The 20,796-nt window shown below is 38.3% G+C and overlaps 1 protein-coding gene across 2 annotated transcripts; it reads left to right on the plus strand.

Annotated features, from left to right (window-relative positions):
• The first annotated feature begins 87 nt into the window (after positions 1–87).
• Positions 88–19,562, plus strand: LOC131779584 (fibrillin-2). 2 transcript variants are annotated; one of them, XM_059096148.2, is made up of 28 exons: positions 88–226; positions 323–414; positions 1,302–1,444; positions 2,936–3,137; positions 4,099–4,257; positions 4,542–4,730; positions 5,474–5,602; positions 6,143–6,265; positions 6,991–7,113; positions 7,529–7,657; positions 7,756–7,942; positions 8,516–8,683; positions 9,497–9,780; positions 10,253–10,369; positions 10,902–10,968; positions 11,577–11,635; positions 11,924–12,040; positions 12,361–12,424; positions 13,013–13,071; positions 14,372–14,491; positions 14,868–14,937; positions 15,271–15,346; positions 15,694–15,796; positions 16,206–16,267; positions 16,509–16,628; positions 17,689–17,728; positions 18,330–18,428; positions 19,238–19,562. In XM_059096148.2, the coding sequence occupies exons 1-28, from the start codon at positions 204–206 to the stop codon at positions 19,342–19,344; spliced, it is 3,231 nt and encodes a 1,076-aa protein (XP_058952131.1). In that variant the 5' UTR covers positions 88–203; the 3' UTR covers positions 19,345–19,562. The 2 variants fall into 2 exon arrangements, with proteins under 2 accessions (XP_058952131.1, XP_058952132.1); XM_059096149.2 differs by having other exon boundaries at positions 5,477–5,602.
• Positions 19,563–20,796: the final 1,234 nt, after the last annotated feature.

The following is a 20,796-nucleotide window of genomic DNA, read 5'->3' on the forward strand; positions in this document are numbered from 1 at the left end:
ATGCAGCGAAATCTGCGCAATGCCAAACAACAGTCACGGCAAGAATAAGGACAGATCATATGGATCTGTTCCAAAAGTAACTGAAGCTGGGTATTGAGGTATTAGCTTACATCGCCTTTAATCACTGCGTCAAAAATAACAACGCGCCGAGCACTTAACTCGTTGGATCAGATCTATCTTGTGTGCAGTTTGAAGGGAGAAACATGGGTGCTTCGCCATATTGTTTGTAAGTCACTAGTGAAAATCTTTTTACACAAACGTTAACTGATTCGTTAGTAGCTGTTGACTCGTTTAGGTAATCTTTTGTTTGTGTTACTCGCAGGTTTTTCTTGAATTTGATTTTGGTTTCTGCAGCGTTTCGTCTCCCTTCCAGCCTGGCAGATATTTTCCTTCCCCTTCGTAAGAGATCTCTAGGTAAGTCTGAGTTTGCGAATTACTGAGATATCACACATTTATTTCTTACTCGGAGTGATTGGAGCAGTGAAGTGAAAGGGAAATATTTGAAATTAGTTCCAGTTCTCATTTACTGGGTTTAGAGAAACAAGAACTAAAATGGAAATAAATCTTAGTCATGGCAAATGGGTTAAAGCTCATTTTCTTTCCATCCTTGTTCGTCATATATCTAAGCTAAACGGCGAATGATTTTAATGTTCAGTTGTACTCATTGCGGAATTTGCATTAGTGCAACGGGATTTTCGATTCCATGGCGGAAATGCTGAAAGGTGTCACGTCAAAAACCACTTCGGCAGAGTTCCCTTCGAACTCAAAGGGAAGACTGTCCGCAAGCAGCACACGTTTTCTACCTCCTAAGGCCACAAGACCTAAGGAAAGCCTAACTCGGTTTTCCAACGTTATGCATATGATACTGAATTGTTCAGAAAACAAACTACCCCCTTCACCGCATGGTGAGTGATTCGTGACGCGAAAGCGTCGTCCAGCTCTTGAACTGCACCAAGGATGCGCCACTATTTTATAAATTCGCCCATCAGTTCGCATCTTTTAGGTAGTTCATTTCGCCCTTTCAAGAAATGGAAAAGCAAGGTGATTGTTTACCAAATTTTTGTCTGAGTCTTAAGTCGCTGTAAGACCGAGCAACAAGTTTGAATGACATCCTCTCCCCCCGCTCCCCAAAGGAACTAACTTAATTAAGAAAATAACACGGGTTGACACCTTTGTATTCTAATGCTGATAAATTAGATAAATTATGTTGCTTTACGAACATTATTTCCCAGGTTGTTTTATTAAGACTAAAATGCTCTTCCATTTCCTTTTTTTTTTTTTTTTTTTTCTTTCACCACAAGTTCATTGTGGTGGTACTCTGAGAGCTGACTCTGGAGAGATCCAAACTCCCAACTTCCCCTTCCACTACCCACGGAGTACCAATTGTCAATGGAAAATTGTGGTTAGCGGTTCAAGCATAACGCTGAATTTTGAGGAGTTTGAGGTACAGTGAGACGTTCAAATGATGCTGCGGCACTCCGCTTTACAAATTGTTTATAGCGCGTGGAAACAGCAACCGCTACATCATGTCACACACCAAATTCTTCCATTATTAATGACACTAAACTATCGCTAGTGAACGAGACCAAATCGAAACAGCCCAAGGCAGTTCTCAACTTTAAATGCAGTTCACATTCTTTTTTTTTTACTCATGTTGCAAAACGGTCTCAAACTTTTATTTCCCTGCTGAGTTTCCTGCCCAGAAGCCAGAAACTCAAGAAGGAATAATAGTAGTTTCCGCTTATACTTATCTGCACATATGGAATTGACGAAAACAGTGGCCAAAATTACACCGATTTGAACAAAAAAGGTCGCTTAGTCGTATCGGGTGATTTCTTATCAAGATCTTAATCTTATCAGGATCCCTTAGTATCTATGGAAATGTATACTAAATGTTAGCATCTCATGTCTCTGCACAGAATCAAAACAAAATAATTGTCAACAACTCTTTACTGAAGAAGAGGTGGGTAGTGGTGAGCCGTGAAGCAAAAGGAATGATTACCACCGCTAGCCACTGACATTGACATCAATAGTCGTTTTAGTATAAAACTAAAACAGTGTCATAAAATAGTGCTATGAATATGAGGGTAATATGATTTTAGCTCTCTTATTCCTGCAACGATTACAATATTTTTGGGCGCGAGTTGGTCGAAGGTGAATGGCAAAGGATATTCGGAGTTTGATTAGCCAATCAGAGGTCGATATTTACATAAATGTTCTCTGGCTGCATGGATGTACTTTAAGGTTCGTGTATTGTTTGTAAGGTGTAAACAGGTAATAGCGACATTCTTGATCTGTGTCCCTACGTCCCAGTTATTTTAATAACCTGCCTTTTCTTGCCTCTTTCTTGAAACAACTCAGGATTGCGTTGTTTGTTTTAAGCCTGTTATGACCAACCTCTTGTAGACTTGTAGGTTGAAATTTATCCAAAGAGTGTTTTCGAAATTGAAGCTCGTGTTCAAAGTCGCATACACATCAGCCATTTCCCCCTGAAAAGTGTACTTAAGAAAGAAAACTTTCTGTAGAAGTATTTCCTTCCAATGCATTACAATTATGTTGGAAAGTGTATTGTTAAAGTTATCTAATTATCAATCGTTGTCAAGTTTTTCCATGACGTTTTTCCTTTCAGGAAAATTTGAAACTCCAGTTTTTTGGAAGAGGGACATTTACGAGCTGAGAAATTTTACGTGTTTTTCTTATGGGCAAGAGGAATACGCGCAAATGAGTATCGAAACGGAAAATGTATTAAAATTCAAAAGTGCCCGTTGTTTCCAAGGGAATGTCTGAATACAGAACTATACGGCAATGATAAATAAATTACTGCTATGGTGGCCGTGACCAAAGCTGTTCTCTAGTAAGGGTGTCTGACAAGATGTTCGTAACAAAGCACAGTAAAAACATCTAATAGGGAAGTTTTCCTTCTTTTTTATTGCAGCTTGAAACAAGTCAAGACTGTATTTACGATTATCTGGAAATTTATGACGGTGAATCAGACACCGCCAACAGACTGGGCAAGCTGTGTGGAAGCGAGACACCTGGTACCATTGAGTCCTCCGGTCCTCAGCTCTTTTTGAGATTTCATTCAGATTCCTCAGGGGAATTCAAAGGTTTTAAATTACGCTATGTAAAAAAGGCAGGTACGGTTACGGGTCATGGTATCAACCCACTACTCTTTCACCTCTATTAATCAATCTTTCAGTCAGTCAATCAGTCAGGTTATCTTTGCGGCTCCAGGCAGAGGCCCATATGAAATGAGCTGGACTGATATAAGTAAAAATAAATTATATTAAAATTACATAAATTATGTCAGTAAGATATATCTAGATCTCAGTGCCTTACCCTGAAGCTAATTTTCTTCATGAAACCTTTCCTCGTCTGGAGTTCATTCCCCTTTCAGTTGCATTTAGCTTCCAGAAGTCTTGTCACTACCCGACCAAGATGGGGTTCCAAGCCATGGCTTAGGATCACGTTTCGGCCTTTCGTCGGGCTTCCCTGACTATTCGAGCGTTAGCCTTTCTTCAGAGCGATTGACGAAGGGCTAGTGCTCGAAACGTCAGCTTTTCTGAAACTCCTTACGGTGGCCAATTTGCGTTATCAACTCAGTTGTTAACAACAAATTACTCTGTTGTACTCTCCCACCGACGCAGCACCAGTTTCTTGAGAAACTTACTTCCTTTATTCATTTCCCTGACTATGTCTATTGATTTCCCTGAGTGGCGAGAGGCACTGTGTGATTAAAGTGCTTTGCCAAAGATCACAACGCATTGACCTGGCCGCGCATTGACCACATAATGAACGCATCCGCCGCTTTTAAGAGTACAATGCATTTCGGAAGAGGTCTATACTTTTCCTAATGATGGTTTTGTGGTGTCGACAAAGCCATGAAGAAGACGAAGTCAGAATTTAAACGGTAAACCAAAATTATTTACGCTTTTTTTGGAGATGCGTTGACCATGCGGTTCATATAGCCCCCTGAATGCAATGTTTGTTTTCTCACTAAAATTGGAACATTCCCTTTTGGTTGAAATAAGGGAGGCTCAGTAATTGACGCGAGTCATAAACATTTTTTTAAAACTTGTTTTTGTTTTTATCTTCAAGATTGTAGTCAGACGTTCTCTGGAGGGAATGGCTTGCTCAGATCCCCGAATCATCCCGATGAGCATCCGGCATTGTTGAATTGTTCCTACCTCATCTGTGTCCCGAAGGAAAAACTTGTGTCATTGCGTTTTACGCACTTTGACTTGGAACCTGATGCAGGTAGGCGTCAACGATTTCATGTCAATGAGTTTGTCGAAAAAACAGAAGTTCAGAAAGTTTTTCACCTTCGTGGCAACTGCAATCTGCATGGCACATAGCATTCAAACTGCTCATTGCTTTCGATTTCATTTGTGCACTGCGCGATATGCACAGAGAACGAACTCGAATGTGTGTGTTATAGACAAAACTCGCACATAGGTGCCTGTTTTCAAAAATGTTAAAATTTTTTCTGAGTACAGGACGGTTTCTGCTCCTTGTTAATTTAGCAATTTTCATCGACACAGGTTGTGCTTTTGACTATATTGAAGTTTATGACGGTCCAGGGACGTACTCTCCGAAGCTTGGAAAGTATTGTGGTAATGATATACCAGACCAAATCCGTTCTTCTACCAATGAACTCCTTGTGATATTTGTCACGGATAACTCCCTTCAGTATTCCGGCTTTGCTGCTGCATATACTGCCGAATCTAGAGGTGAGTGTATTATTGCGAAAAGAACATACAACTCAGTAATTGACGATTTACAGTCGATTAAAAACTTTTTCAGCCCGCAGAAAGATAGCTACGCTTTAGAATACCCTGTCACGACTCAACCAGTTTTAGACCCCTCCCCTACTAAAAATTCATGAGAAACAAGCTAGTGAGATTTCAAACAAGCTATTCAATCGACACCGATAGATCCTTTTTTTTCTGTTCAATCGATTTTTAAGTTTTCTCTCTGCTGTGGGAATCAGCTGTGTTTTAGGAAGACGAGAAATGTAAAGCTGAAACTTTGCAGACACTCTATAGGTTTCAAACCATTCCAGGTTTAACATACTCCAGGAAAATTAATGAGAAAGTCTCAGGTCCACGTGCAAAGCCAAGGAGCAGTGTGTACTCTTTAAATTTACAGGCCCTAACATCAGTACGAATATTCTCCATACTTTTCTCTATACATTTTCTAACGTGTTGACAAGGAGAATTTTTTTAACAACTAAGAGCTTCTTTGGTTGTACTTGATCATCATTTCTTTTAGTCCTGTGTTCTTTATGTGGGATCCAGGGGTGATATCGCGAGGAGAATTAAGATGCCAATGACATTAAGGGGTTGAAGGAGTAAATTTGAAATTTATAAACGAGGGTCTTTTTGATGACCTGTGTCCTTTTTTTTATTGAAAGTTTGATATGTTTCAGCAGTTTTAAATGCTAAATTTGCATTTTGTATGAATTTTTTCCAAGCAGCTGTCGCTAATCCTTGTCTTGTAAACAATGGAGGGTGCTCTGATGAATGTTCTCAGACGTCCGATGGACGGGTTTGCTCATGTAAACCAGGTTTCACACTGGATAGAGATGGGGTCACGTGCAGAGGTACAGATGTATAAGACTTAAGCAACGTATACTCCTTTACAATATACTTTCTTTACCTTTTACACCAGATCAGACTCTATTGTGGTAGATGTAAGACTCTATCTGCATATGTCTTCTTGCTAGGCAAGGTACTGCTTGACAGTTCAAAGAAGTGAATTACAACAGAAAGATTAAAAAATTGAAAGGAGAGTGTAGTAAAAAAGTAGAGCATGGCACAGAAAGTTTGTAAATACAATCATTTCTGTTTTATGGTCTCATGTAATGAAAGACAGACTGTAATCATGCCATTTTGGCTGAATATTTTGAGAGCCGCAACGGGAAAGGGATCCTAATGAATCATCTTAGACTTTTGGGCGACAAAGTTCTTTCTTTAAAGAAGAAACTTTTAAGAAGAAACTTAATTTAAAGAAACTAGACTGTCCAGTTAACAATGAAATCGTACTTAACTTGTTTCCATCAGTTTATTTCATTTTTGTTTGGTTGTATGACTAGGCTTCGGGTATTTATTCGTATTGAACATTTTTTCCCGCTGCTCAACAGACTATGATGATTGCATAATCAACAACGGTGGCTGCGACCATCTTTGCCTAAACACTCCTGGTAGCTTTCACTGCAAATGTAATGATGGTTACTTAATCGATTCAGACAACAAGACTTGTATAAGTAAGTGTGATATATTTTAGTTAAGAACCAGTTACCATTAATCGCGCCGGGGGGAAGGGGGTGAAGGTAGTGAAGAATTTGGAGGGAGGGGATCACATGGTCATAAGGGAGAACGGGGGGGTGTCAGTCGTCGCACACAGAGTAGAAAGGGTGGTAAATAGAAAATGGATTGCCAATGAACCATTAATGAGGGATGGGGGTCATAATAAAAGGTCCTCAATGTGAAGTTAACTCCATTCCTGTGTTCACAAAAGACCAACCTATTATTCCGAACTTCAAAACACGTGTTGTTCCCACGAGCAGGACACATGAACCCCACTACACAAATTATCGCCCTAACACGTAGCTTATGTAAACGGTACAACTGTAAAATAACATAACGAAAACACACCTACGTCACTACGAGGAGCTATAAACATTTTACGCTCTATGCTGTGGCACAAAAATATCTTGTTGTTTAGATAATTTTTCGAATAACAAGTACATTTTTCGCAAAATTTAAAGTGACGAAAAATACTCGGACAAAAATGGTTGAATGACTCAATCATCTGCAAACCTTGAGGACTGTTTTGGCAGCAGTGATATGTAGAGAGGATCAATGTATCTGGTATAAAACATATTAAAGTGATTTCCTTATTTGACCAAATATCTGTGGTGAGATGGCAAAACTATCGATGGGTTTATTTTCTGTGAAGTGTGAAATAAATTCTATTTTGTCCCTTTAGATGAGAACGAATGCGCCACAGGAAATAACAACTGCGAACAATTGTGCCGCGACACTGAACAGGGTTATTATTGCGAATGTCACAAGGGCTACAAAGTAGGACTCGACGGATTCACATGTCAAGGTAAAACATTTAGAAGCAGCTCTAAATCCAGCCTTGCGATGCCAGGTTGCCGAGTGTTTGAGGGAAATCTCGGGATGAAAAGTTTGCGGCCACTAAATCCTCAGTGGCCCCACTCTCCCCTTTCCTTTTCAACTTTTCACTCCGACAAAATATGTCCATTTCCTAAACTGTGGTAATTCTCTTCACAATTATAAAAACTTTAAGACTATGTGCGTTTGACGTTTAATTAAAGTAACAGTTTTATCAACATAATGATTCATTGAAAATGTTATTAGAATATTTTGTTGCCATACATCTTACATTTAAACTTCTTGTCGTTCTTTTTGTTTCTCAACAATTCATATTTTGCTTCTTTGTCAAACCTTTCTGTATTCTGTTCAGATTTAGCCTTTTTAATGGTTCTGTTGTCTTTCAGATTTGGACGAGTGCAAGTTACCAAAGAGTTTTCATCACTGCCAACACACGTGCGTAAATACACCAGGAAGCTACTACTGCAAGTGTAACAAAGGATTCATACTCAGTGCTAATGGAAGAATTTGCAGGGGTAAGGGAACATTGCTTATTTATCTCCTGGGGTAGGGTGGAATATCCAGCTTTTTCTTCTGTGTGGAGGGTCATCGAATGAATGAATTTCGTTTTCAGATGAAGACGAATGCTTGATGGGAGGAACAAAGTGTGAGCAACAGTGTGTTAATACCCCGGGTAGTTTCCATTGTGATTGTTACACTGGTTACCATCGTGACCACCGACTTCCTCACAAGTGCGTGGACACTGATGAGTGTTCAGAGGGCCGGCCAGACTGTCACAAGTGCATGAATTCTGAAGGAAGGTAACGAGCCGAAGAATTGTAAGATATTGTTATCGTTCCTCCAGACCTCTGCAGGTCCTCATACTTCATTCAAAGAAGGCTTAAACCAAGACAAAACGGAAGAGCTCATTGAATGTACAGTGGCAATTTTTACCGTCCGTCCTTAGACTGGTTGCAACATTTGTTGTGAAAGCTGGCCTTAGTTTAATCGAAGTCGTCATTTTATATATTTCTGGATGTAATTCACTACTAGATTTATTGACCTGTTGTTGGTAGAGTGGTGAGAGCACTCGCCCTCCATTGCTTTTGCTGGAGCTTAATATACACTCCCAGACCTTGTATCACATGTTGCTGAGTTTTGTGAACGGCTCTCGCCCTCGTTGGCCTTGGCTAGTTAAGGGAGAGGGTGCGATGGGTGGAGGGTGGGTGGTTTTGAATCGACGAATCTTTGCTTATTTGCTAGTTTAAAACTAGCATTCAGCTCTGTGATATGCCTGAAGCATACTTTTATTCAGTTTTCAATAAACGCCTTTTTCAATCTTTTAAAGTAATTGTGCCATTTATTTATTTATTTTTTTATTCGATCATTACTAGTTTCCGTTGCGAGTGTGATGAAGGTTACATTACCGCTGACAATGAAACTCGTTGCGCGGATATCGATGAATGTGCGGTGAACAATGGCGGCTGCTCTCAGAACTGCGTCAACATGGATGGATCTTACATGTGTGAATGCAGCGAAGGATATAATGCCACCGACCCCGAGTAAGTATATGAACTTTATTTTCCTTTTGCACCTCATTGGGCATTGTTTGATCTGCAATAATATGAGGTGCTCGGCTGCTTTTATCATCTCGACTATGAAACACGCAGATATGATAAATCGGTGTAGCAACATGCTGAGTCTAAGACCCCATTCACACTAATGCGTTTTCGTCTGAAAACGGATTCTATTCGATGCGTTTTGGCCTTCCGTCCTCACTAATATTAAATGCTTGGAAACGGATGCGCTTTTAAATGAAAACGAATCGATTCGAAAACACTCTCAAAAGTGGAGAAAGTTGAAAATGCAGGCATAACGGTTTTGTGCGAGCGGTGGAAAACGGAGCCTTTCGAAAACAATGACGCTGGATTACGTCATTGCGTCGTGCAACCTCTTTTCAAGCTTCCCGTCTCAAATTCAAAACAAATATGGCGGACGAGCAAATGGATATGCTTTTGTATGTTGTTGACTTGTTTTATCGCTTGTTTGGAGCTTAATATCGCGTTATTTACCCTTTCGTTGATAACCCTTCGAAGAAGAATATCAATTCTGAGAACGCTGATTCTTTCTAATGATCGCCACGTAAGACTCGGACAAGTAGGCCATATCAAAGGCCGAGAATATTTTGACTTCGACCAGGACGAACAAGCGCGTGGTGGGCAATTTTTTTCACAGAGGGCGTGCGCAGTCTGACGAGTAGGTCACAGAAGTGACGTATGCATTTTCGAGTGTTTTAGTGAGTAGACAGTCATAAACGCTATGAAAACTCTAGTAGTCAGCCCCAGGTGAATTTAAAAAATTCAACTGCCGTTTAGGTCACTTAACTGTGAAGACATCGATGAGTGCGCCAGAAACAATGGCAAAGGAGAATGTGACTACGCATGCGCTAATTCTGTGGGATCATTCCGCTGTTCTTGTGCTGCGGGCTTCCACCTAGATGCTGATGGACTGACCTGTCATGATATAAATGAATGTCAAGCTAACAACGGAAACTGCTCGCAGAAGTGCATTAATACTCAAGGAGACCACTCATGCTCCTGTTTTGAGGGTTTTGTGAACTCAGGTTCAAATGGAACTGATGTTATCTGCATTGACATTGGTGCGTATCTTATTTTTTTCCTTTGCTTATTGCTCTTTCTACCGGGTTATTTTATTGTTGCACAAAATGCAAACTGTCTCTTTTGGGTGGGGGGCTTTTTTTGTCTCTAACCTTTTTGAGAAAGATGTTTATTCGTCTTGTCACGAGCGTGGGACAAAGAAAAAGAGTCCCCAGAAGAATCGAACCTCAGATTTTCGGATTCCGCGCTCTGATGCTCTACCACTGAGCCACAGAGACTCCACGGTGAGCGAGGTCTATTACGAAGTTCATATGACACGCGTCCTAATCTTGTTGTTGTTCGGCTTGTCTTCTATTGTCCTATATTTTTTTGTTTGTTTTTATTTTGTTTTGTTTTTTTCGTTGCGAGCGTCGAAGAATTGTATCAAATTTTGACTGCTCAAAGTGAAACATGGTTTCCAACTCTCTCTCTCCTTTTTCTCTGGTCCTTACTTTCTCTCTATGCTTTCCATAGACGAGTGTTTTGATGAGATACACCAGTGTGACAGTCTCGCGAAATGCCACAACACTCCCGGTAACTACTCATGCCAGTGCCCTGACGGTTACTCCTCGCAGTGGAAGGACTGTATCGGTGAGGCCGGTGTTAAGACATAAAGAAATTTATGTCGTCATTGTTTTCATAAATCATTCCCCTTTTCAAAGCGACAGTATAAGATAAAAAAAAAAGGTAATCAATCAATCCGTTCAGGTTTCAGGTCTCAGCAATTTTCTACTATTAGTTATCGGCGCGATTTTTTTTAGTTTAGAACTGTAACGCTATGATTGTGCCCTTCCGAAGTACGTGATAACTTTACAAGCCGCAATTTTTTCGCCTTTCGTTAATTCGGAAAAAAGGGATTGGTTTATTTTGGAAACTACGCCAAAAACTTTCAAAAAGTTAAATTAAAGAGATCATTTGCCTTTCGGTCTAGAGACAGAATCCTTGTTATTTTGCAGTTCGAATTTTTATGATGTCTCGTAAAAACTTTGATTATTGATGTAAAGTAATTCACGAAATCGGGTATCTATATGAACATCGGTTAGCATTAAAAGGCCATTCTCAAAAAAGCCTATTTAAAGATGACTAAGGTATCCATTATTTTATTATCCTGTTTATGTTTTAGATATTGATGAATGCACTAAGCCCGAGATAAATCAGTGCGAGCAAGTTTGCAACAATTCTCCTGGAAGGTTATTATGTGTCTATTACGTTTTTTATTAGCTCTTCACCACATCTTCCCACTGTCAAAGGAAAGTAATTTTATATCAGCAACTCTTGGCCTAGCAAATGATTCTAAATATTGAAGTTGTAATATACATCGCAATCGATACTCTTTGGCAGGCACAGAGTCTTTATGGTTAGCGCAAGAAACTGCGTTGAGATGCGACGTCGAGCATCGGCCGGGTCTCTGTATTGTTTTCCTGGGCAAGACACTTTATCATAACCAAGCCCCCATTCATGCAGGAGATGACTGAACTGTTAGGGAACCCCGACAATATATTTTTGAAGAGGGGGAGGGTGAAGGTTTAGCGGTGATGGGTAAGGATTCTCTCCATGATAAGTAGTAATACCCCTAGTTGGTTCCCGCCGCAGGAAGCCTGTGTTAGTCATTTGAATTTGAATGAATAATTGATAAGCTAGATCAACATTGGTTTTATGGCGATTATTATTTATGTCTATTGTTTGTTTGTCTGTTTATTCCTTGTTTTTTTTTTTGTTTTTTTTTTTAAATTATTGTTCAAATGATTTATGCTATTCTAAGGATGTGATATTTATTGCAAATTTCTCTCATATGTAGCTTCCACTGTGAATGTAGACAAGGTTTTGACCTTCAAAACGACAGCAAAACCTGCAGCGGTATGTATTGCTAACAGTTGAGGTTTATTTATTGGAAACGAGAAACTGGCAAGGGCCCATGGCCACCTGAGGTTTTCAATTATTACAGTACAGTAAATGTGTGGCATTAACTGAGAGATTCACTGAAAATTAGAAGTATTTAGCTTTCGGTCAGACGGAGGGAACAATAGGTTATTAAAGCCTTTTTACTTTTACTGATCTCAGCATGTTGAATAGATCGGTAGTAATCAGGCCCAAGCAATAGCAGGTGCAGGTTATTTCTTACTCTTTGACTTTCCATATCTTCAGATATTGACGAATGTAAACTGGGCAAATGCGAAAAAGGTTGTCTTAACACCGTTGGAAGTTACCAATGTTTGTGCCCAGCTGGTTATCAGTTGGCAGCAGACGGTCACCATTGTGAAGGTAAAATACTTCAATATCTAGAATTAAGCTATATCAATGAGGATTTAATGAATCAATAATTTTTTTGCAGTTGAAACTAACAATGTGTCCATAGGGGCGTAACTTTGAAAAATAGGATATGGAAGTTGTCCTTCTTAGTTAAGATTGACAACTGGGCGTGTGTGAATGGGTTCTGATATTTGACTGGCATTTAGCCTTGAAAAGTAAGATTTTTGACCCGCACACCATTTAAGATCAAGTTCCAAAGTTAAATGCAAAAATGGTGTTGATGATTTTCCAGAATCGTCCTAGCTGTTTTCAACTATCTCTCTTTATTACAGATATCGACGAGTGTTTGGAAGATAACGGTGGTTGCGATCAAAGATGTGTAAATGAAAATGGAAGGTATTGTTTCTTCAGAAACTCTGGAGTTATTCGTTTGAGTACAGAGGAGCTCTTGCTTGGAACTCGTAGGGAGACATCAGGAAGAGACGTTTGGAAAAGTGTTAACATTTCTTTGTTGTTGCGTCAGTTTGTACTTGTTGATGCCCCCCTAGCTTGTATCAGGTTTTTCAGTACCTCTGTCAAGGCTGAGTGAATTTGTGAGTAACATGAACGAGGTCCCTTTAATTACTTGGCTGTTCGATGTCAATGTCTCTGAATGTTAAAAGAATAAGTATTATTGTCATTACAATCAGTGTAATAATCAACATCATCTTCATTATCGCTATTGTTATTTTTCTATTATTGTTATCATCATTATTATTTCATGTTGTCATAGTCACTTTAGACTTCAATCGCTTAAGAGATCTCAATATTTATAACGCCTAATTCTCAGCGTAATATCTCCCAAGGGTAACCTTGCATGTTTCGAGGAAATTTTTTGGTGTCCCTTAAGATTATTGTTGCTAATCATGCAAGATTTAAAGAAAATGACGTTAAAAACTCTAAGGTATCTCTGACCCTCCCAATATATGTTTTGTCTTCTCACAGTTATTCATGTGCTTGCCATCATGGTTTCAAACTTCTGAGAGATGGATCAACATGTAGAGGTACATATCGTTAAAAAGCGGACTTGTGATAAGTTTGGCTTTGCCACAGCTGTTGTGATAAGCGAATCATTCGCCCTATTAAGGGTGGCAAATTTATGTTCTCAACTCATTTGAAAATACTAAATTACCGAATATGAGGCTTGGAACCGAAAACATACTTACATATATGTTTATTTTCCATCCTAACTGAACTCCCATTAAAACTTCATGTTTATATTACTAAAACCTTAACTTCCCGAATTTTTTAACGTTGATAACAAAGGGGAAAAATCACACTTACACTTGCTCTTATTAATTTTTAAGAAAACAACAAAACAGTATAAACAATAGACTGTTCTATTAAATGTATCACACTCACCTTTCGCTAAACAAAAGTTCAGTTGCATACATGTGAGAAGTTTGCTTGTATCTTACTCGAAAGTAACGAAAGAATCGGCATCTGTTCGTGGGCAAGCGCGTAAGGTATTTCGGATGCATGATTATTAGAACGGGTGCGAATCGAACAGCGGTTTGGATACGAACCGAGTCCCGTAGAATTGTTGAAAGCTTTGAGACGTGAAAATCTACAAGGAAGCGTTTTTATAAGGTCTTTTCATACCAGTGCTGCAGCACAGAAGAAACAACACAAGTAAAGTTAGAACTAGGAAATGCTGCCAGCGTTTGAGGAAAAATTAATAAGGAAAGTGCATATATTAGATTGCTTAGTTATTTTGGGCTGCTTTAAGTATGATTAATTTTTGACTACGCTGTCATTTAATGCTACCTTTGCTGTGGCAATGAGACCACAGAAGCAAATTGTTTATAACACATTAAACAAAGTGGTGGAGCAATTTCGCTTGAACGAGATATAAAAGGCATGCATCTGTCGCCAAACGAAATTTCCTTGAGGCGATTTATCGCAATAATGTATCCCTGGTTCTGCGATAAATCCGGCACTGGAGCAATATATAACATTTGAGAGATATGTCGATGATGATGAAGTACACGCTCTACGATATATCGTTGTAGCGAGATATCATTGTAGCGATATATCGTCGGAGCGATATATCCCTGGAACATTTTATCATTGGAACGAGATATCGCAGGAAAGCTCGGATATCTCGGTGATAAAAATGCACGATATATCGGCGATATATCGGAGGAACAAAGGGAATTATTCGACGATAATCGTTAGCATTACGTTTTCACAGTGCTTTATCAATTCTTTACTTTATGAGGGGCTGTTTATGTATGTGATTGGAACTAAACTTTTAGAAGGAAATAAGCCAATTACTTAACTGGTCTTTTTCTTTTGAATCAGATATCGACGAATGTCTGCTGAACACTGCGTGTTGCAACCAGGGTTGTTTCAACACAGAAGGCAGCTATAACTGCTCTTGTTACCAAGGATACACGTCCAGCAGTAACTGCACCTGTGTAGGTTAGTAAAATGAAAGTGATATGACTCAACCTGATAATTTTGAGTTGTTTTGGGATTGTGTGGTCAAAAGTATTTTTGAGCAATGATGAACGTGAAAGCCTCTTACAAAATGTAATTTTAATTTCTCTTAAGTGAGACTCTCTTATTTTTCAGACCTTTTTTCAAATGATACTGCCAATAGTACTGCTTAAGTTTTAGCAGTTGAGCAATGTTAAAAAAAAAATTGTGGAGGAAAGTCAATGTGTTCGTAACCTTTGAGAAAGTTACTTTTAGAGTTAATGATTGTTTCTCACTGCTTTCTGTGATGTATCCTTCCTCACCTCATTATGTTCGACTAAAAAGTGACTCCGTTCAATATTTTATTTTCTCTCTCTAGATGTAAATGAATGCCAAACAAATAATGGAGGCTGCGAACAGATTTGTACCAATAACCCGGGAAGCCATAGGTGAGCGAACCATACTAAGAAATATTTACTTGTTCGCGTCAGGCGTTTAAGCTGATATTTGCCAACCAAAGTTGTGTCAGTGCGATTTCTGCAAGAAGATTTGCCTAGCTTAAGTACACTGTTGTGCTCGTCGGAGGGTGATTTCCGGCCCTCGCATATAGAATTAAAATGACAAGATTTATTTGTCCTAAGAAACAATAGGTACGTAAAAAATTAGCCATTTCCTCAGTATGTGCTTTTTTGTTTGGTTTTTTTTTTTGTTTTTGTTTTTTTATTTTCGTTTTTTTGCATGAAGAATTGTATTTATCATTTCTGGCTTTTTTTTTAAATTAGATGCTCGTGCAACTCAGGTTTTGTAATCGATAGCAGTGACCCGAAGCGCTGTGTGGACATCAACGAGTGTCTTACGGTAAGGATGTGCAGAATATTGACCCAAAAATAAGCAGAACAAAAACAATGAAAACATGGTAAAGAAAGATGGGGGTGTCAACAACTGCGATAAGGCATGAACCTCGTTACCTTTTGGTTTCTTTCTGTTTTTGTTTTTGTTGCTTTTTACCAGCGTTAAGAACTCATTAGGAAACGCCTTACAACCACGCAAATTCTACCAGTTAAATTTTGTGCTCTCTTTGGTCTATTTGACTGGATGAGAATTCTGTCCTCATAAAGTCGAGAAAATGAAGTCAACCTCTGCGATTAGAACTTCATTACTTGGATAAGCCCGTCCCTCAATTCACCCTCTCTTTCATATCACAGGACAATGGTGGATGCCATCACAACTGCACAAACTCCCCTGGTTCATATCAGTGTACTTGTCATCCAACCTTTAAACTACAAATTGACGGGAAAACGTGCGGACGTAAGTAAAACCTCCTTCAAATTCTTTTTAACGTTTTGTGAAGCTTTTGTAACTGACTAAGCTTACTGTCCATTAAGGCATAGCGCTCAGTTTTAGGCAGGAAATCAGTTCATTTCAGTTCCGGTCGAAACCAACCCGCACGTTCAGTTCTCTCTCAGCCCTTGTGGAACCAATTGAGATCGTGGGTGTTCTAAAGTGATTTCAACGTCTTGCCATGCTACTTTTATCAAACGATAAAAATGAGACTAAAGTCCGAAACACTAAAAGTACTGAAAGGATTCTTCGGAGAGAGAGAGTAAGAGAGCTGAGGGACTTTCTTGTTCTCAAGTAGATGCCTCCCCTTACAACTAATCCTAAAAAAACCGATAAAAGAGGTCTCATGATTTGTCATGGTAATTTATTTATACAGATTGCCCCACCTGCAGTGATTTTGAAGCTCTGTTACAGACTGTTGAACAGCTAAAGAACAAGGTGTGGTATTTATTTAGCTCTTGGATTTGCTTGAAATTCATCTCAGATAATTACATTTGACACATGCAAGAAATAAAGAAACTGATCACTTTCTGGAAATAGGGATGTATTTATTTACCCTCTAGCACAAGATTTTCTCCTTGAAGAATTTACCAATCATGACCTGGAAGTGATTTATTGCTAACTAATTGTAGGCTAATTAATCTGTTCACCTAATGATTAATTTATTTATTGCCTTAAGCTTGCTTCGATTGAAGTCTGGAAGCAAAGTGTTGACGGTCAAGGATGTGTCTTTGAACTTGAAATTAAACCTGATGGAACCTCGTGGAAAAAGAGTCCGTGTGAGATATGTCGCTGCGAGGTATGTCTTTCTAGCTTTCCTTTCTTGTTTGCAAATGATTTCCCCCATTTCTTTCCTTTCTTTTATTCAGCTTTCAATTGGTAACGAGGTTATTTCCTTGACACTGATTCTGATCCAATCGGAAATTACTTCAAATGTCTTAATGTTAACTTAGTTTTACTGTGATGTGGTTTCACCCAGTACGCCCTTAAGTCAGCATATGCTTTCTCCCTAGTGTTCTTTATACATTTCCTTTGGCTCTTACAAGGAGAATTTAGTTAAAAATCAACAGCCTTTCAAGTCCGCGATCATTTCCTTAAATCCGATAAACCTATTGTCTGATTGCTAGTCACTATCACGGGTTAAAAGTTAATGAGCATGTCAAATGGTGACCGCAGTATTCCTGGCCATCTGTCAGAGAAACTTATGCACCTATAGGCATGTAGCTTGTTTATAATCTTTCCGATTGAGGGTTTATAAAGGTGTTAAAGATGCCCCCAAATCCCCTGTTTCCACCAATTAATGAACAGGCATGACCCAGTTTGAATCTGAAAGCCTAATTAATTGTATTGTAGCTAGTTTAGAACAACAAAATTGCCAGTTTTGTGCCTCCTGACGAAGAGGCTTCCTATCTTAGTGGAGTGACTTTACTTTCAGACGATCTGTTTTACAGAGAGCAGGATAAACTTCGGCCAGATGAGCCACTTCGGCAGATTTAACTCTTAACGATTCCATCACTCACACTATTGATGACTTATACTCTATTAGAATAGACGACTGACTACTAGTTCTACTCGGTCATCTGATTTATTTGTTTCCCAATGAACTCGGTTTACCGAGCCAGACTGGCTGTTCAAATTAATTCAATCGTTTTTCTTTTTTTTTTTTTTTTATTGTTGTTGTTGTTCACTTGTGTTTGAAATTGATCGTTATACCGGAAGATTTATCAATAAGCGCTTTCGAACGGATACTCGATATAAGTTCAATGATATATGTTAGTTTCTTTTGGCTTTGAGTAAAGTAAATCCCATGTAAATAAGAATTATATGCCTCGGTAAAAATATGTCGTTCTTTTCTTTAGAAAAATCAAACCCGCTGTGAAAGGATTTCAGGCTGCTTAGGTAGGGAATGTGAATTGATGTTCTTTTCATTAGTGCTTGATTTTGTTTGTTGGTTTCCTCGCTGATTCTTGCCTCGTTCTTATTACACCCTGTTTAAAATCACGTGTGATTTATACAATCTGATTGGCTATCTTTGTTGCGATTTATTTGTTCTAAATCTCGTTTCTTTCCTAGCCAACGAGAAAGCTTTACTAAAACACAACAACCAAGCAGATTTTAAGGCTTGTAACCAATTTAATCGAAGAAAAATGAAAGACAACTTTTGCAACTTTTTACAAACCAATTCCATACTGGGTGAAGAAAATATTTGTGCAGACTAAAAAAATCGTGTACTGAATTTTGCGATTTCAAAATACATATAACAAAGTGAATAACGCGTTTGATTTCAGACCAAATTGCACTCTTGGTTGAGTCCTGGTTGTGATGATGATGCTTTGTTCCGGGATTTAGGTCATTGCCGCTAAATCCGTTTTTGTCCTTTACAATTTGAAAGTTTGTAATAATTCATGTCCTATTCACCCTTAAAAACATTTGACCCTACCAGGAATATAAATTGTATGAGCTATCTAAAATCCGGGCGATTTTTCTCCAACTTGTTAAGAAACGACGGCACAACCCCTCACTACAGAGGAAATGATCACAATTACTCATGATGATAATGATGATGACGATGGAGACGAACCTGTTTCTTCTACATCAAGTAAGAAACAAAAATAATTTACGACTATTAGAACTTCTTTTCTCAAATGTCCGCGTAAACTGGCCCTAGAATTTTTATCTTTAGAAGCATATAACTTTCCAGGGCTAAAATGGATAACTTTTCTCGGATATTTGGAGCCAGTGTGACCGGGTGGTCAGGGTGCTGCGCTTTTAATCAAGCTATCCGCTCTGCCACTCGCTGGATTTGTAAGATGCTTTTTATCATAAAACCAAAGCCAGCACAGAATGCACTATTTTTTAACTCTGCTTAAGTACATACAAGTATTGAGATAACACAAATAACTGCGTAGCGTTTAAAGCTAAGAATGCTGCCTGCAATCGTCACTTCATTCCTTTTTTTTCCTACTAAATTTCAAGATGTTACTTTATCCTTTATCGAATATCTTTAAAAGTTAAGTCGTTAACGACTCTGGTATCTTTCCCAGAGTATCAGTCATTTATACCTTGGCTTTAAAACGTTGTTTTCATAAGTGAAGATAGTTTGGGATTTTCCCAAAAATGGAATTTAAAATATTCAATCACGAGCTATTCCTCAACAGACTGTTACCTTTTAACTCACAATCACTTGTTCTTGAGTCAATTATAATGTTGGACTCACTATTGTTAACGTATTTTTATATCGTAATTTCAGAACGTAATGACTATTTTTTTCGGGAAAAGCTTCTTTTAAAAGCAAATCTACCTCTAAGAATTCTGCAGCACGACAAACACTGGGCGCCATGAGCAACTGTTTATGAATCATCCAATACTTTCAAACTAAATATTTACTTTTTTATTTATTTTCGTCAGGTGGTGATTTGCCAACATCAACGGCCGCTTCAAAGACACTTTCAACAGAAAGAGAACTTTCTGAGAGTGAGCTATTTACTATCAACAAGAAGAAACGATTGCAGTGAGAAAGAATCGTCTAATAGCGAATCAAACGTGTAATCTTATAAGGGTTAGGGTAGAACATATCTGTCATGGAATTTTTAACTATAAAATTGCGGCTTGTTAGTAGGAACGGTAGAGTCAAACGTATTATTAGTGAAAACGCTAAAGAACAAAACTTTTTTTCGCACAAATTTGTCCAAACCCAATTTTTTTAATAAAGGGAGTAAGTTTCTAAAAAAAACTGTGGTACTGCGTCGGTGGGAGAGTATAACAGGGTAATTAAGTGTAATCAACTGAATCAAAGACGTAAATTGGCTACCGAAGAGAGTTTAAAGACTGACATTTCGAGCGTTAGCCCTTCGTCTATCGCTCTGACGAAGGGCTAACGCTCGAAACGTCAGCCTTTAAACTCTTTACGGAGGCCAATCTACGTTTTCAACTCAGTTGATAATACTAAATTACCCAATTTTTTAAAACCGTACGTTATCAAAATGAAACCCCACCCCCACCTCGCAGGCAAACAAATGCTCTTCTATATTCTATCTTATTTACCTATTCTTTTCTACTCTTGTCTGGTCGTTTCTGGGCAACTGGGTTTTATACAAGTCTAATCCATTATGTTTTTAAACTTTTCTATTCTAGGCCTTTAACTATTCTATGCTCGAGCTCCATTTTGTTTTTATTCTATTCTTTTACCTTCTCCTCTCATCTCATCTCTTCAATTTAATTTTTTTCTTCTGTCTTCTCTTCTGATTAAATATCTTCTCCTATATTCTCATTTTTTTCTTTTTATTTTTTACTCTATATTCTTTTCCTTCTTTGATTTTTACTCTATCTTATCCAAAGAGCGTTATTAAAGTACAAAATATATTTTCTTTTCTATTGACATGTTAACAATATTTTTACATGTTGTCTTTTTCTATGTTTCTGTTCGTGTCGTCGATCGCTTGTCATTAGTTTAATTGATTGCACATAAAATTTTAAAATCTGCTGTGTTTTTCACACGGTATTTAAGTCTTAGCTTTCGGAGTCTTTTTGTCAGTCTGGAAACCTCCGCCATATTGAATATCTAATATAACAATTACCACGTATTACCAAATATAACAGAGACCACGCATCTGTTAAGTTTATCTTAGCGCTGTTTTCCTTAAAACAGTTTTATCGTGGCCTATCTTGGCATACATTGGTTGTTAAAAACATACCTCGATTGACCATTTATTTGAAAGGTTAAAAAATCTCGCACAAGGCTGAAATACTCTTTAAGCCATTTAAGCCTTTTTTACTCGTTTTTTTATTTTTAAATGAGAAATGCAAATTCATGATCTTTAAATAATAATCATTTAAATGATAATCAAATACCCTTTTAGCTTTTTGATGCATTTGTCGACTGAGTTGCCCATATAACTCGAGAGATGGGTAGAAGACGAATCTTACAAGAGCATTCGAATACGAATTTTATGATACTTGGCTCGCAT

The sequence above is a fragment of the Pocillopora verrucosa genome, chromosome 14 (assembly GCF_036669915.1).
Source record: "Pocillopora verrucosa isolate sample1 chromosome 14, ASM3666991v2, whole genome shotgun sequence".
Classification (NCBI taxonomy): Eukaryota; Metazoa; Cnidaria; class Anthozoa; order Scleractinia; family Pocilloporidae; genus Pocillopora; species Pocillopora verrucosa.